The 18,151-nt window shown below is 42.3% G+C and overlaps 1 protein-coding gene across 2 annotated transcripts; it reads right to left on the reverse strand.

Annotated features, from left to right (window-relative positions):
- On the reverse strand, positions 1-5,617 carry GPHB5 (glycoprotein hormone subunit beta 5). 2 transcript variants are annotated; one of them, XM_032482153.1, is made up of 3 exons: positions 5,188-5,617; positions 3,979-4,507; positions 1-1,252 (listed from the first exon to the last, which is right to left on the reverse strand). In XM_032482153.1, exons 2-3 carry the CDS (start codon positions 4,180-4,182, stop codon positions 1,064-1,066), a joined length of 393 nt encoding a protein of 130 aa, XP_032338044.1. In that variant the 5' UTR covers positions 4,183-4,507; positions 5,188-5,617; the 3' UTR covers positions 1-1,063. The 2 variants fall into 2 exon arrangements, with proteins under 2 accessions (XP_032338044.1, XP_006188069.1); XM_006188007.3 differs by having other exon boundaries at positions 3,979-5,617.
- Between the last annotated feature and the right edge of the window lie 12,534 nt (positions 5,618-18,151).

Consider the following 18,151-nt stretch of genomic DNA (forward strand, 5'->3'; position numbering starts at 1 on the left):
GCAGAGGGCATGCTTTATTGGCATTATTACAGAGTTTCCTGGCGTAGTGTGAAAAAGGAACGAAGTTAACTTCAACCCCAAAAATGTCAGAATTAAAAACACTTGCATAGCAGAGTGTTTTTTTTTTAAAAGGTCACAGAGAATCAGCTGCTGTAAGATTTCAGCGAGGACAAGAGCTAGGCGATCACAGACTTTTTCCTCTAAGTCAGCAGTGCAGTCTTACCCCTACAAACACGTACAAATTTTAAGTTTAAAAAATTACAATTTAAATTCAAAATATGCTAAATGGGAAAGAATATTTGTAATCAATCATTTTTGCTTGAAGCTCAAATAATCGCTCTGATTACATACTTTTTCTGAGGTTTTTTTTTTTCTTAATCACCAAAGGGCCTCTTTATTAAGGCTCTTAAAGGGACTTTCAAAATTTTGCTTGGGGGAAAAAAATCACCCAACTCCAGACACCTTTCAATTTGAGCTACTATTGCCCTCCCTTTTTTAATCTGAGCCGGGGCTATTTCTTCTGTAGATAATTGCTCAGTTAAAAGAAGAGAGTATTTTCTCCAAGGGAGCTTGCAATTGGATTTTCTTTGAGGGCATGAGGACTAAAGCATTGGTTTTATTAATTCCTGGCACTTTGATCATAAATCTAGTTGGAGACCAGTCATTAAATAAGACATGAGAACTTAAAGACTTTCTAACCCCATTTCCTAATTAGGCCCAATGCATTTAAAACCTTGGCTGATTATAAATTCAAATTGGAGGAGGATGGTGCTACGTGAATTGTGTTCTGAGATTCAAGGTAAAGAAAAATTAATTTGCAGTGTGTGGACCAGAGAAATTATTTTAGTGACGGCACAAATATTGTTCTGAAGTTTCAGCATACACTTGCTGCCTCTGGGTTTTGTGCCTGAGCTGGGTGTAAGGGAGACGGGTCACCTCCTCCACAGGTGTGGTCCAAATTGAACAGTCCTTCAGTCCAGGGGATAGAGCTGCTTGTGCTGCCCGGACAGGTGGGTCCGTGAGGCTCAAGGCTGCCAGCCATGTTCTGCAGGTCACACCAGCTTCAGATGGTCTCACACTCCGTGGTGGCCGTGGAGCAGGCCCCGCAGTCACAGCGGACAGCCACGGGGTAGGTGTAGAAGGGGTCGACCCCGGGGGCACAGTTGGGCAGCTTGACGGTCACATGTTTGGTCTCATTGTAGGTGCAGACGCTGTGATGGGCTTCGATGTACGGGGGCTCCAGAATGGGCTTCTGTCCCCACAGGTAGAAAACAGAAAACCCATTAGAACAGACCATCCTGTTTCATGGTCTTGATCATGTATCACTATCCGAAATGAGCTTCTTATTCATTTCTTTACTTGTTAATCAATTTCCTCCCAGGAGAAGGCAAATTCCTGAAAGCAGGGGGCTAATTTTTGTTCACCAGCTTATCTTGAACTCCCAGAAGAACCCATGGCACAGAGTAGGTGCTAAATAAATATTTAGCAAATGAATAATCTTAGTCATTGCAAAAATCTTCTAGTTGGTCTCTTCACTTCTACTTTAAAAAAACTTTTTTAAACTATTTTTGGGAGAAGGAGGTAATTAGGTTTATTTATTTATTTAAATGGAGGTACTGGGGATGGAACCCAGGACCTCATGCCTGCTAAGCACATGCTCTACCATTTGAGCTATTCCCTCCCCACCCTCTCCATTTCTACTCTTACTCTCTATGGTCTATTTATGACAGGGTAGCTTCAAGTGATCCTTTTAAAATGTAAGTCAGATCCAATCTGTCCTCTACTCAAATCCCCTGTGATTTCTCACCTCACTCAGAGCAAAACCCAAAGACCTTACAATCACCCTCAAGACCCAACATCACCCTCCCTGGGTCTTCACCTTGTGACATGTCTCTGATGAGCCCATCTTGCTGGCTTCCTCATTCTGCTCCAGCCACAACAGTCTCCTGATGGTTCCTCAGACCCACCAGGAACAGTGCCACTCCAGGATCTCTGCCTTTGCTATCCCCCCTGCCCAGAATGTTCTTCTCTCTTGTGATTCACTCTTTCTCCAACTTTAGGTTTTTGTTCAAACATCACCCTCTCAGGAAAGCCTTTCCTCAACGCCCTTTTTAAAGCTGCAACAACCCCCCCACACACACACACCCTGCCACTTTCTCTCCCTCTTCCTGCTTTATTTTTCTCCACAGGACCTGTCAGTACCATGTGACATGTGTGCTGCGTTTCTCCCACTCTGGAGGGCAAGCTCCATTAGAACAGGAATTTCTGCCCATTTTACTCATGGCTGTGCCTTGACTACCTAGCGTCATACCTGGCACCCTGGAGGGTCTCAACCATGTCTGTTGAATCAATGAAAGAAAACAGAGCAAGGCAGGTTCCTGAATGCCCTGTGTGCTAGTTCTGATCATTGAAGGCCTCACTTCCTTCCTCCACCTTTTATAAATCATGAATTCAAGGATAATGTCGATCAATAAAGCATCTAGATCAGGAAATCAGCAAATTCATAGTTAAAATCTCAAACCCTGCAGTCAGACCTGCTGAGCTGGAATCCCTGTCCTGCCACTCGCTGCAGACCTTAGAAAATCCATTTAACTTCTTGAATCCTCAGTCTCCTCATCTGTGAAACAAAATACCTACCTGCCTAGGGCCAAGTAAGTGTTCAGTAAAGGTAATCCCGTGTTCCTATCAGAGTTCTAATAAGAGTAAGGAATTAATCATCAAAATAACAACTCACAAGCTTGTAGAGGACAGCGTCCTCACTTGTCCTGGGCAAATGAAGTATGTTTAATGGAGGCCCAGGGTGAAGCTCTTACATAAATATCACAGAAATAATGGTTTTGCCTCTGACAAGGACCATGTAGAGCAGCTGAATTCAGTATCAACTGCTTCCTCCTACTTCTCAGGTAACATTGTCCCCTTGCTCAGTTGTCTTTGTGTCTTCTTACCCTCAGTAGTCTGGGACCCCAGACAGCACCGCCAGATAAAATACAGGATGCCCAATAAAATTTGAATTTCAAATAAATAACCTTTTTTTTTTTAGTATAAGTATGTCCCAAATATTGCATGGTTCACACTTATACACACATCCTCCCCCTCCAGGAAAGGTTATCTGACATTCAAATGTAACTGGCATCCTGGTTGGTTTGGTTTGGTTTGGATTTTTGCTAATTCTGGCAACCACGAACCCTGGCCATGAGCAAAGGCGATTTCCAGCCACAGTCCTAGCTTCACTTTGCCATCATGCGTGTCCTTATTTTCAGACATACTCCCCTTTTGAGTTATCAAACATAAGTGCTTAAGAGCTCACCCCTCAAACACCTCCTCATCTCAGTCCAAGAGGATTCTAACTTAGTTGGAGATTTTTTATCCCATTTTAAATGCACTGTCTCTAAAAAGACTGGATATAATTGCATTTGAAGGGCCTTAATGGATCTATTAGTGATAATCCCTGAGGGTCCCCAGGAGTTACCCCCAGGGGGAGGGAAGAAAGCAGGGCTTGTTGGGGAGGCTGAAGACCTGCCCTCACCTGCTCTTCAGCTTAGGGCCTCTCTTGGCTTTTTCACAGGTGGAGGAATAGGGAGAAGGGTTTTGGCGACAAGTTTGAACCAAGAATTTATTCCGAACTTCCCACTAACTCCCTACGTGACTTTGCAGTCAGCCACCCCCTTGAGTTCTTCCATAGCATCTGTAAAATGGGTAGAATAACAGCATATCTTGATCTCCCAGAGATGATTCCCAAATAGACACTGGGTAAATCAAATGATCAACTTGATCAATGCTTTGTGAGAAGAGCAACATCATGTTCCTTTTGGATTACTTTTGGATGATGCCATGTCATTGTTTTTTGTTTGTCTGATTATTTTTAATCCACAGGAAAGGGTAGATACCCCAGCTCTGTCTCGTTTCATTAAGAAGTGAATACTTAAGAATCAGGCCAAGTATCTGGCCCAGAAGCCATTGCCCTCTCTTGGGACTCACCTCCCAGGTTTCACAGCGGCCCCAGCAGGCATCCGTGGTGATCCGAAGACCCCGGCAGCCCGGCTTCTTGGCCAGGAAAGTGAACTCCCTCACTGCACAGCCCACAAAAGTACGCAGATTCTCGCTGGAGGTGCTGAGGACACAGCCGCAGCCAGCCAGGAGGAGGAGGGCCACGGGGCCAAGGAATAGGTGTGCCAGCCTCATGCTGTTCCTCCAGAAAGGGAAAAGAAAGAGGACTTATTAACAGATCTGGCTGCCTCCACGAGGCTGCCTGCAGGTGTTGGTCACTATCAAAAGGACATTGCTTTTCCCACTTCAGCAGAAATGAGCCAAGAAATTGTAAATGCTTACAGACTCCAACAAAGATGCCCGAAGTTCCAAGTGGCTCCAGGATGGTTTCCATGGACCCATGGAGCTCACTAAACACCCAGCCCTCTAAGGGCATCCTCAGGCTTTTCATTACAGCATCCCAAGCCCATCCTTACGCTGGACTGGACTTGGGTGTTAAAGAAATATGTTCCAATGGTCTCTTCAAAATGAACACAAAATATGAGTAACACCAAAAGGAATGCATAGCCTAACATGATACATGAATACACACAAATTATTTTTATTCAGATCCAAGGTATTGGATGCTATGGTACATGCTTTGCTCAAAATTATATTTCCAGTGTCATGGATGGGGAATGGGGAGGGGTAGATAAACAGTAATTGTATGTCCTGTACATACTGTTACTAACTCAACCCACCACAATACATGGATATGTGGAAGATATGAAACCTGGCCCCTGACTTGGTGACCATTCATAAAATGTGTCCTACCTGCTACAAATTCCCTCTGTTCTGTGCCTCTGCTGTAACAGGCTCCTCGTTGTGATTGACATTAAGTCCAAATGATGGACAGCACCAGAGGTATTTAAAACATAACCCCAATCTACTGCCAAGTCAGTCCTCTCTGGGTCTTGATCATTTCCTATGCTTTTTCAGGAGCCAGAATCACTCCTTTCACGCTTGGCCCACCAGAAAGAACATACTGCATGTTGAAACGAGGGTGGACACTGCATTTATAGGACCCCTCCCCCAATTCATCACATAACACGGGCTGCAAAGTTACTTATTTCCAAACTGATCTCTTAGTTCCTACTTTTGATCTATCACCTTAGCAAGACTCTCTGGACTTACTCTCAGGCAGTATGGAGAGGCACTTACCTGATTTTGCTGAAGCTAACTTCTTTTAAAGCAGAAACTTGCACCCAAGATTTCAGAAAGTCACAATGAGTGACTTTGCTCTGGGTAAATGCTTCTACCCTCTGTAACTGGGCTCCTTGATTGCTCAAATATATAGGAAAGGCCTTGTCAATCAAAACAAAAGGGAGGCAGAGCATTACAGGAACCGCTAAACACATCAAAGCCTTGGGATATAAAGCCATCCTCTATTTTCCAAAGGTGATTAACTTAAAGGGTGTTGTTTTGTTTCTTAACATCAACTACTGAAACAGAAAGTTACCTTTGGTGGGTGACATAATCCTAGGGAAAGAGTCAAAGGTAGTTCACCTGGCTCCGGGAGAACAAGTGCACTGGGGCAAGATGGATTAGATTTTCCTTTGTGGTAACCACGAGTTTCCTTCGAAACAGGAGGCAGTCACCAGCGGCTCACGGTGAACTCTTTCCCTTAACTCAGAACACACTTCAATACATTGAAAAATAACAAAGCAATAATTCTTCCTGGAAAGAACATGGGATCACTAACTGAAAGGATGGAAATCACAGTGAGAAGGAACATTGTGAATCTCTTTAAATTAGTTAAGGATTAAATCGTATCAACAACACTTTCAAATCATACAGGAAAAAAATATTAAGATGTTCAAAGTGATTATCTTCCAGCATGGGAATTAAAGATGACTTCTTATTTCTTCTATGTAGTTTTCAGTATTTTCCACAATTTCTCCATTGGGCAGGCTTTTGTAACAGAAAGTCAATTAGTATTGATACTTTAAAAATTAAAATAAACCAATAAGTGTACATTTGTGCTGTATGTAAGAACAGTCAATGCTGTTCTAATGGAAATGTTTTATTCGATTTCTGCATCTTAAAAGTCTAAAGTAAGAATGAAATAGCATTCTTTATGAGTTTGAGACACAGTTAACATTCCAGTCTGCAACTGTAGCACACAAATGGATTGAAAACCTCATTGTTCACGGCATTATTCTGGGTGCGCTAAAAAATAAATGAAGCAGACTTCATGCTTGCCTTTAGGAATTTACATATCATAACAAATAATGACATAGCCCAAGACATTGAAGATGCACATTAAATAAATAAATGTTACTAAATAAAGACGTTAAAACATTTCTATTTTCTGCAAAGAAACGTGTTCTTTAAATAAACGTGCTACTCATTAAGGGTTTGATGTTTTTCAAAACATAACAACTCTAAGTGAATCCATCATGATACCATCAACATATCGATCTCTGGAGTCAGATTATTATATGTATGTTATAGAAATTGAAGGAGGCTTGGAATAAAGGACTTTCTTCAGCCCTCCAGCCTATGAGTAGCACAACCAGACCTGGGCTACTATGTGTTCAGACTGCTTACCTGGCGTGATCTTCCTAACTTGCCGGGCCAAGAGCTAGCCAACCAGTGGCGAGCTGCTGTCCTGACCTGAGACTGTTCAAGCCTTTGAGATGAGACCTGAAACATACATACTTGTGTCTGCAATGTCACAAGATAAAGACAACAAAGGGAGGCCAAGAGTCCCTTGCTTTCACAATCCCCAGCTTCCTGACAGTGCAGAGCTGTGGCATCACACCTACTCCTCATCAGCATTAACTTCACAAGAGTGACAACTCACAGTCCCCGAGCACCGACTGTGTACCAGGCTGTGGAATCTGCTGTGCTCTTGCCTATGTTATTTTTAAATCTTACAACACTTCTGTAAATCAAAGATTAGTTTCTCCTTTTTCCACTGGGGGAAATGGAGGCTCAGTTATTTTGTAATCTACCTGCCTCCAAAGCCTTTGACGACACTGAGGATGCAGATAGATTTGTCTCATCCCTGCAGACAACTGCAGTCAACTGGAAGGTGCCACAGAGAACACTGTGCTAAGAAAGGCCTCTGAGTCCATTCCCAGTGCAGAGGGCAGTGGTCCATTAACTTCATCATGAGCATAGGAAAGGGGGGTGGAGAACGGAGGCCACGTCTTTGCAGTCCTTCTCTGTGCCATGCCACCTGCCTCTCTATAGGCAGTGAGAAGTCACTGTGTGACTTCCAAGGCTCCTTAAGGCCCTGAGACCTACAGAACATCTTGGCCCCTTGGTCTGTATCTGCCATCTTCCCTTCCATTCCCATTGTCGTTCCCACCATCGAAGTCACTCTCCTGATGTAGCAAAGATGTGGACAATGTCTCCATGCACAAGTCCTAGAGAATCTCCTTTCATCTTGTTCCATTATCTTCACGTGGATTCACTGTTACCTGGAAGGATGAGTCACAAGATACAGGTTCAGTAGGGGCAAGGAGAGGGGAGAAGGGGTGCAGGAGAGCAATAACTTGAAGTCTAAGGGAGCACCACAACAGAGGAGCAATGAGCTGAGTGGCAGGGTCTTGAAGGGGTGAGGCCTGGTCCAGGGCGAGCAGCAGGCAGGGAGGACCTGGGAGTTCACACTCCGTGCAGGCAACGGAGTCATTGCGAGAGCCTGGAAACTCTCCTCCCTGGCTCGGCCATGCTGATTCTCAGTGGCACAACTTTCTTCGTGACTGCCTTGGGCAAGTCGCTTCCCTCAGCCTCAGTTTCCTCATCTGTAGCATGATAAGGTTGGACCCTAGGACCATGAAGTCCCTCTTAGCACCAGAATTTAAAGGTTTACAAACTATTTATGAACAGAACAAGCTGAGGGCAAGTCAGCTGGAGAATCTGATGGTTCATATTATAATAAAGTCATCCAGCACTGTGTTTGTCCAACTTTGACACTTGCCAACTTGTGATCTTGGACAAGTAACCCGCTGGGTCTCAGTTGTCCACACAACTGAAAAGTCCTCCTTCATAGGGATCTTGTGAGCATCTACAAAATAACGTCCAGAAATTGCTGATCTCAGCGCTTGATACATGATAAACAAGCAGTAAATGTTTTAGCCTTTTTCCTACCATCATTAAGTGTACCCCTAAAAAATAAAAAATTATGTCACTCCATTAATTATTAGGCATATCCTGATTTCAGGAAGTCTTAAATGTGAAAAAACAATATGTCTCAAAATAGAGGAAGCAAAGGCTTTGGGGGCTATAAGACCGTATCAGCATTCCAAAGCCAGGAGACTTGGGTGGGCACCAGCCATACTTCCCCATGGTCTGTGGTGCTTTGACCAGACACTGAAATTACACACTTTTCAGTAGGAAAAAAAGGCTGATATGTTAGATTTAATTTTTAAAGTCCATGGAGATCGTCATTCTAAGTGAAGTAAGCCAGAAAGAGAAAGAAAAATACCATATGATATCACTCATATGTGGAATCTGAAGAAAGGAAAAAGAAGACACTAATGAACTCACCTGCAAAACAGAAACAGATTCACAGACATAGCAAACAATCTTATGGTTACCAGGGGGAAAGGTGGGAAGGGATAAACTGGGAGTTCGAGACTTGCAAATATTAACTACTATATATAAAAATAGATAAAAAAACAAATTTCTTCTGTATAGCACAAGGAACTATATTCAATATTTTGTAGACCTTTAATGAAAGAATATGAAAACGAATATACGCATGTATATGTATGACTGAAACATTATGTTGTACACCAGAAATTGACACATTGTAGCTGACTCTTTTTCAATAAAAAAATAAATTAGAAAAATAAAATATAAATAATTTTTAAAGTTCAAAGCTCACACTTTGTGGGTACAAGCTTTACCACAGTACCAAATTTTAGTATGTCCATAAATCTTCATGAAGATTCCCAAATAAATTCAGTTCTGACCAAGAATGGGGTGAAACTGAGTCAACCAGTGCGTACTGAGTAGCCCCTCTGTCCACAGGTAGTAAGTGCGGGCCCGAAGGAACTCAGCTGTCTGCTGCGCCAGTTACAATGATCTCTGCAGAGCTGAGAAAAGGTGGGCATGCTCTGCAGTGTGTCTCCCCATTGTCCTCTGGGAATACACAACGCTCTGTCCAAGGGTCAAATTCATTAGCATGGTGCCTCCTGTGGATGAATAAAAAAAGCCACAAACAAAGCTATCTGTTTCAAGGAAGTAATAGAATTAATGATTTTCTGCAAACAGATACAAGAAAGGTCAGTCTGGGATTTTACAAGGGTGTACTTTGCTTTTAATATCCCTCATTCACATGGCAAAAAGAACTTCTGGGCTTATAAATGAAGATATATGGTGAAGTCGTGGAAGAAATTAATTTTATTGAAAAGTCATTTCTTTCTTTCGAAGCCCTGGGTATTTGTGGGACAGCTCCTCGTTTTATTGATTTAAAGAGATAACATTTGCCCTAGATGATTGTGCCGTTGCCATGGTAACCTTTTTTTTTTTTAACAAGACTAAAAATAATGAAGCCTGTGTCTGATTTACTAGGACAAGTCAAGCCTTTCTCCACAACTGTCTGAAAGAAGTATCTGTCAGTTGTCACAGACTTATCTCAGATTAAGGGGCACATGGTTTAGGCGCTGAAGTGGAATGTTTTTATTTCCGCCTGACTCTTCCACTTGTGAATGTCATAGCTTTGCACGGCATGGCAGACACATGCCTAATAGAGAGGAACAGAGAGGAGCTTAATGAGTCACAAAGAAGCGTTCTTTATTTCAAGTGTATCCTGTTATTCTCATTGGAATGAGTCCACAAAGCTGCTGGTCCCCAAATCCTTCATTTGTAATTCCCTAGGCAGCCGCACAGACAAGGCCAAAGTTATTGTTAGCTAAGCTTTGAAGCAACAGCACCTCGTTTGTGAGCTATTGACTTTGTTCTAGAAGAAGTTTCCTAGGACCATGGGCCCAGAGCGTGAGCGTGTGTCTGTGTGCACCATGCTTGTGCCCGAGTGACTGAGCAGTGCAATGGGAGAGTGGAGAGCTGTTCTGTTCTCCAGAGTTCTCCTTGCATAACTTAACACATAATTATTAAGCAACTACTATGTGCCAGGCACTGTCTAGCACTTGACTCACTGGGTTCATTAAAAATAAAGAAAAAGATTATGTTGGGAGTCATGGAGATGGCATAGCTAACAACTGAGGGTAATGATAGATTTCTTTCCTCCTTCCCTTTCTTTGTCTCTTCTCCATCCCTTCTTTCTGTCCCTCCATATTTTATTGAGAGTTACCAGATGTCAGATACATGCTAAGTACAGGCAATGCAAACATGAACAGAGCTAAGAACCTGCCACCAAAGAGTCGTTAGTCTGGCGAGGATGATAAATAAGCCAACATACACATGACCCAGAAATTGCACTCTTGGGCATTCGGCCCAAAGGTATGGAAATTTATGTTTACACAAACGTTCATGACAGCTTTATTCATAATAGCCCCAAACTGGGAACAATTCAGGTGTCCTTCAGCAGGTGAATGGTTAAACAAACTGTGGTCCATCCATACAGTGGATTCCCACGCAGCAATAAAAGGGAACAAACACACAACTCACATGAATCTCTGGAGAATAATGCTGAGTGGAAAAAGCTAATCCCAAATAGTTATATACCATCTGATTCCATCTATATAACATTCTTGAAATAATGTTCCAGAGATGGAGAACAGACTAGTGGTTGCCAATGGCCAAGGAGACCCGGAGATAGGAGGGAAGTGGATGTGGTTACAAGGGGCAAAGGTAGAATTTTCGTGATGGTAGAAATGTTCTGCTCTTGACTGTGGTGGTAGATAAATGAACAAAATATGTAATAAAACTAAATATACACACATACACGAATATGAGTAAAATTGGGTAAACCGAAACAAGATGGGTGATTATATTGCCATCAATAGCCTGGTTATAATATTTATAGTTTTAAGTATAAAAAACGTTGAAGGGAAACTGGATAAATGGGACACAGGATGTCTCGGTATTATTTCTTACAATTGCACACAAATCTAAAACTCTCAAGATTAAAAGTTTGATTTAAAAAATAAATCAGGGGGAGGGTATAACTCAGTGGGAGAGTGCATGCTTAGCATGCAGGAGGTCTTGGGTTCAATCCACAGTACCTCTATTAAAAAATAAATAAAATAAATAAACCTAATAACCACTCTAAAAAATCTAAATAAAGAAGTAAATAAATAAACTTAATTACCCCTCCCCCCCAAAATAAAAGAGAATGCAGTTTAAGAAAAAAGAGAGAGAGAGAAAGAAAGAGAGAGAGAGAGAAAGAGAAAGAAAGAAAGGGAAAGAAAAGAAAAACATTTTTAAAAATAAATCAACATTTTATTTAGGGGTTGGAAAAATGGGTGAAGTTAGTCAAAAGGTACAAAATTCCAGTTGTCAGCTGGACAAATCAGTCCTGCAGATGTAATATACACAGTGCAGACTATTGTTAGCACTGTTTTGTATATTGGAAAGTTGCTAAGAGAGTAGTTCTTTAAGTTCTCATCACAAGAAAAAATTTGTAACTATGTGTGTAGTGATGGATGCTAACTAGACTTCATGTGGTGATTATGTCACAAGATACACATGTATTAGACCATCATGTTGTACCCCTAACACTGAGACAAAGGTATATACCATATATATCTCATTTTTTTTAATGAAAAAATTATTCTGCATTAAGAAAAACAAAATAAAGAAGTTAATTTTTAAGTATTACTACTAGGAAATTAAAAGAACCAGAAGCTTAAAAAAATTAATCAATATAACATTAAGCAGGATAAGCACGGTTATAAAAATGGAAAGAAGATGTTACGAGGGCTTAGACTTCCTGCTGAGGTGCCTCCAGCGAGTTGGGAGAGAATTCATGCTGGGCAGAGGAAACCTCCCATGGACTCCACCAGTGGAATTAAGAGCAGAAGCTTTCTCTTGTTCAGTGCTCTCTCTCCAAGGCCTAAAACACTTCCTGGCTCACAGTTAATTATCAAAAACTGTTTGTTGAGTGAATAATAAAGACACGGAAGAGGGTGTGGTGAGTTTGGGAAGCTACAAGGAGCCATCATGTTGGAGCGGAGAGTGTGTTCGGGAAGAGAGGACTAAGGACAGTAGCAGAAGATGGGCTTCAGGTCAGGGACTCCAAAGGGCTTAACCTCTACGCCAGTTTAAAGCAGGAGACACGTCTGTGTTTCAGAAAAATTCTCTGGGCATAGTGAGGAGACAGACTGGAGCAAAGACACCACCTGGGGAGGTTGCTGTGATGATCCAGGTAAGTGGTACGTCCTTTGCTTACAATCTTATATGTTGGAGGTCCTTCAGGATAAGTCCTATGTCCAAGGCAGAGGTGTCCAATAGAAATAAAACTCAAGCCATATATGCAGTTTTAAATTTTCTAGTAGCCATATTAAGAAAACAAAAGGAAAAAGGGGAAATTAATTATAGAAATTAATTCCAGTTAAGTGCTAGAAATAAGATTGTACCCAGTATTACATAATCAACATGCAATCAATATAAAACGTTAATAACGAAATACTTTACATTCTTTTTACATCTTTTTCTTAAACTAAGTCTTTGGAGTCTCATCTGTATGGATATATACCATTGATAGCTCATCTCAGTTCAAACCAGCCACATTTCGAGGGCTGAAGAGCTACCTGAACTGGCTACCATATTGGATGGCACAGGGCTAATGCATAGATGGTGCTACCCATGGAAAGGAAAAATTATTTGAACTCCTTCTAGACCCTTTTCATGTGGCATATCTATTAATTCTCACAACAACAACAACAAAAACCCTATGAAGTATTATTACCCACCCTTTATGATGAAGAAACTGAGGCCAAAAGAAGTGAAACAAATTGGCCATGGCCTTCCAGCTAATGAGGGATGGAGCTAGGATTCAAATTCGGCTCTGCCTGCTTTTCCCTGTATCCAGCTGCTTTAGCCACTTTGCTATGCTGTTCCAGAGAGAAAATGTGGCCCACGGTGAGAGGGCGTTAGATCAATCTTACGGAAACATCTGAGCCCTCGCCAGCTGAGCCCGTGCAGCTGAAGCATGTGAAATTTCAAAGCTTAACGCAGCAAGGAGTCTAAGAGATGATCTTTTTTTTTTATCAGAATCTATCAAAATGCTTATTTATCCAGAACCTGACTCCTGATCTGCTGTGCCTAATTACTTGATTTGAGAGTCTCAGTCTTTAGAAATGTGCTGCTCTGCCTGACTGAATCACTGTTTCTTACCTTAACGTCCCTGAAGAGCCTACGTCGGAATAAATTACGGAGAGAAGATTCCCCTAAGTAGGGATGGCCCTGACGTTTAGGGAACAATGAAGCCCAAGTGGTAATCGGGTCCAGAGAAAGGAAACTAACATAATCAAGGAGATGGAAGAATTTCATAATTAAGGAGAGGCTTTGGGGAAGAAAAAAAAAAATCGCCAGCCTAAAGGATAATCTGAACAAGTAAAGGCTGAGGAAGAGGAAAATACAATATAAGATCTTGAAGCCATGACGGCAGCGGGGACAGTGAACAGCAGTGTTTTTAAGGCTGACCTAAGACCCATTTCTCTCTGTAGTTGCTGCCCCTGGGTCATGGGTTTCTCTTGGAACCAGTGACCCGCCTTTGCATAGTGCTGGCCAAGGATTAGAGATGTAGTTTGAGATTTTTAAAAGCTGAATAAAGTACAAGTCTCAAACCCATGATTCTGAGTTAACAAGCCATGGATAGAAAGCAAACTAAGGCCCAGAACATGAAGCTGAAATGGTCTGAAGATTATGTATCTAAACGTCTAATACCATTTGGTGACTTCCTCACTATCGACAATGACTTCTCTATATGGATGTCACAGAAACACCTCAGCCTCATTATGTCCCAAAGTTCATGACCTTTCTCTCCAGGGTCTTTCCCACCCCCTCCATCTGGCATTTCCCATCTCTGTAAATGACACCCTTTGAGATTCAGTCTAAGCACATCCCTGTCCCACACTCCTCCATACCCTCCCAGCACCACCCCACACACAGTTCTGTCAATTTTATCTCCAAAGTACCTGTGACTCCGTTTCCTAATTCAAAACCCTTGAAGACCCTTCTTGCTGATGCCTCCAACCCCCTCCTCTCTGTTCACTGTAAGCTGGAAAGCTCTTTTGTAAATGTTGGTCAAACCCAGATTTGTACATTTCTGGTTTAAACTCTTCACTGCTCCCCACAGCCCCCAAGATAAACTACAAACTCCTTAACAAAGCACTCTTAGCCCCGCCACCTCTTCTCCTGCCCCTCCCCATTCTCACCCCACGTTCAGGTCTTGCAGCCTGAGTCCAGCACCACCCCATCTCCCACCCCTTAGGACTTGGCTTAGCTACTTGCTTCTTTCAGGAAGGCTTCCCCATCCTCAGAGACTGAGATGGGTGCCCAAGACAAGAGCTCTCACCATGCCTCCGGCCTCCCCAACCGCAGCTCCTTCCACATTGGGTCATCATCCATGGTCTGCTTGGCTCCCACCCCCACCAGACTGTTAGCTCCGAGCAGCTGCTCTGTCACTCTCCTGCTCACCCTTCCACCCCCAGTGCCTGCACATCGTAGGCAATAAATACTTAAGTAAATGAGTAAAAGATAGAATGATTGTGGAGAACACCAAGTATCACTTATTCCCATTTTCCCCCAACTCAAAACTTTGTCAGTCTCCATTCAAGTTTGGCAAATATTTCCAGAAGAGCAAACAGTCAATCCAACAAGACTTGCCTTCCCATATGTAAATGAGAACTCAGTGGGCCAGCGCAGGTGTCACCATGAAGTGCTTTGAGTTAGTGCAGTGTGGAGCCCACGGTGGGGTGTGGATTTACACAGGCAAAGAGCAGTCCTGGAAGCATTAGGCCCAGGGAGCAGGGTGAGCACCCACTTCCCCATTATCGTCTTTCCCATCACAAGACACTACACTTGATGGCTTCCACCCCAGCACCCCCACCAATATGAAGACTCCTTCATATGAGTGGTCAGGCAGGGCACATATCTGTTTCTTGGAACTCCTTGGCACCTTGGTCTGTTTGTTTGGGTGTTATGACTAATTTCAATTACTTGGAGGGAAAAAAAAGCATTTTCCTTCTTTGCAGCTTGAAATAGCTCATCAAAGATATGTGGAGAGGATGGAAATCAGATTTGATTGGCAGCTAGCTATTTGCTTCAATCACTTCTGCTATCCTGTAGCTCTCTTTGGAAAAAGGAGTTTAGGCTTTTCTGACAGCCTGATGGGCAATGACATAATTTTTAATAATCCTCTCCCCTCAAGGGCAAAAGTAAAGAAGGAAACTTCATACTGAAATTACTGTGCCTCAGAGCTGTAGTCACTAGGTTCATCCTTTTCGCATTGTTCACGTCCAGGACTCTGGAAACAAGATGCATATTTCAGGCATGGCTAATACAGTTGTTGATGCTCTGTTTTCCGAACTGCCTGGAAGACCGATGAGGCCTGCGGGAGACTGAGCCAAAAGCATGATGCTTTAGAAGTACTATCGAGATTTGCAGATACTAATATATATAAAATAGATAAACAAGTTCATACTGTATAGCACAGGGAACTATATTCAATATCTTGTAGTAATTTATGGTGAAAAAGAATGTGAAAATGAATATACGTATGTTCCTATATGACTAAAATACTGTGCTGTACACTAGAAATTGACACAACTGACTATAATTCAATAAAAATATATTTTTTAAAGTACTATCAGAACACACGCACACGCACTCAGTTCAATTCTGTTCATCACGTAAACTCATGGCTCTAATTCCTCAATTCAAAAAATTACAAGACCCTGGTGTTTTCAGACTCTGATCTAATCTTTTCCTCCTGATGCGATAATCAGGGTTGGCTGCGGGGAAGGATGCTTGTCTCCCATTCCCACGTGTCTGCAGTGGGCAAGGGGAGAAAGCGTGGCTGGAACTACTTCAGGCCTCTGTCTCTCTACGTCACACTCCCACCCTGTGTCTCTTATCTGGTCGACTGATGAGACGGGGAAGTAAACATGGTGATTCAACACCTGGAGCTTTAGAGTCCAGGTAGATTATCAGTTGGAACAGATTTGGCTGCAAATAACAAGCCACTGAAGGTGCCATCAGCATACTTGAACAAAGTAACAAGGAGCCCAGAGTCAGGGTGATTTGGCGCCAGGTGTGGCTGCTCGGCCGGCGTCATCAAGGACCCAGGTGCTCCCCGTTTCAGGTCTGTCATCCCCCGCATGTTGATGTACCTCCTTTCATGACCCACCCCAGCTCCAAACTGAGTATTCTAAAGCAATAGTGTCCAAAAGCAAAAAGGAAGGAAGGGAGGACGGGAGGAAGGGAGGAAGGGAGGAAGAAAGGGAATAAGAAGAGGAAAGTACCTTGTCACAGCATTTCTGTTTTAAGAGAGGAAAGGTCCTGCAAAAGTTTCCTGCCAATTTCCTCTTTAATCACATTGGCCAGAATCAGGCCACACAATCATGCCCTGGCTGTAAGGAAGGCTGGTCCTGGGAGTACCTGGCATTTCCAGGCTCTACCGTGGAAGAGCAGTTCTCCTGGCAAGGGAGAAAGGCACTTACTGGGGTAGGGTAGACAGCTACCAGTGCCTGTCACACACATCGCTTCAAGTCTGAGCAAAGGCCATGTCAAGTCGTGCTCTCTAACTTAACCTCATTCAGTAGGAAAGCCAATATTTTTACTTCCTCCTGTCAGATGCCTGTGTCTTATTTTTCTGTTAGTTTCAAGCTCAGAGCAAGCAGAGAGTCATGATTACTTATTACCCTCTAACACTAAGTTACTGCCAGGAGCACTGTTGACTGTGGGAAAATAAACCACCACCCTCAGTTTCTCTATTTGCAAAGCAAGGGATTTGGATGAGAGCATCTCTACAGCCCCCTTCCAGCCCCGACAGTCCTTGGTTCTATGACTGTGCATTCAAATGTCTCAAGCAGTGAAGCAAATCACACGGAGCCTAAGAAATGTTATGAAGGGAAAAAATTTGACTCACATTGACTTATATTGGCCTTAAGGAATCAAAACTAGTAAATAATGATGCACTTTGAAGCCAGTGTCAGTTTAATAAAAATAGGAACTTGTGAATATGCCCTAAGCCTGTTGTTCAGAGTGGCCATGTAATGGGCTTACAAGAATTTAGGAAAATTGCTGTTTCTTTGAAATTGAGTTTTATAAGACAAGCAGCGTGACAAGGCACTAAAAACAGGTCTCTTCAACTCTGCATTGAAATAATCTCTGCTGTCTACAGGTACAGCCCGAATGCTCGGACATAGCTTATAAAAGTTCATTCCCAGCCTAGCATCAGCCTGTATTCACACACACACACTCAGTAATAATAATAACAGCTAATGTTTTTAGCCTTACTCTGCGCTCAATACATATAAAGCACTTTATATTTCATTGTCTCTTTTAACCCTCACACAAATATTGTGATAATGTTATCATCTCCATTTCATATATGAAAAAACTGGAATTAAGTAACTTGCCCGAGGTCACACAGCTAAAGGTAATGGAGTTCAGAATTTGAATGTAGGCAGAGCCCATGCCCTCAACCATTCTGTTATATTTCTCTGACAGTATTTAAATAGTTTCTTCACTTTTGTTTACATTTCTAGTTCTACCACTAATCCACAGGGGCCATTGTCTTTCCATCCTCTAGTATTGAACATGACAGCAAGTAGACACTTAATAAATACTTAAAGAATGAATGCAGAAAGAGAAGGAAAAATACCTACCATATGATATCACTTATATGTGGAATCTAAAAAAAGGACAAAAATGAACTTATCTACAAAACAGAAACAGACATAGAGAAGAAACTTATGGTTACCAGTGGAGAAAGGGGTGGGAAGAGATGTTTGGAATTTGCAATTTGCACCTCTTGGGGAGTGATGGGAATGTTAGCTATCTTGATTGTGGTGGTGGTTTCATTGGTGCATACATCTATCAAAACTCATCAAATTGTTCATCTCAAATATGTGTAGTTTACTGTACAGGAATCATACCATAATAAAGGTGTTAAAAAATAAATACTTAAAGAATGAATGAATGACTCCCTGTGCAGACTTTTCACTGCCCTCCAAACATACTCTGTTCCACTGCTGTGTCC

This window comes from Camelus ferus, chromosome 6, assembly GCF_009834535.1.
Source record: "Camelus ferus isolate YT-003-E chromosome 6, BCGSAC_Cfer_1.0, whole genome shotgun sequence".
In the NCBI taxonomy this organism is placed as follows: Eukaryota; Metazoa; Chordata; class Mammalia; order Artiodactyla; family Camelidae; genus Camelus; species Camelus ferus.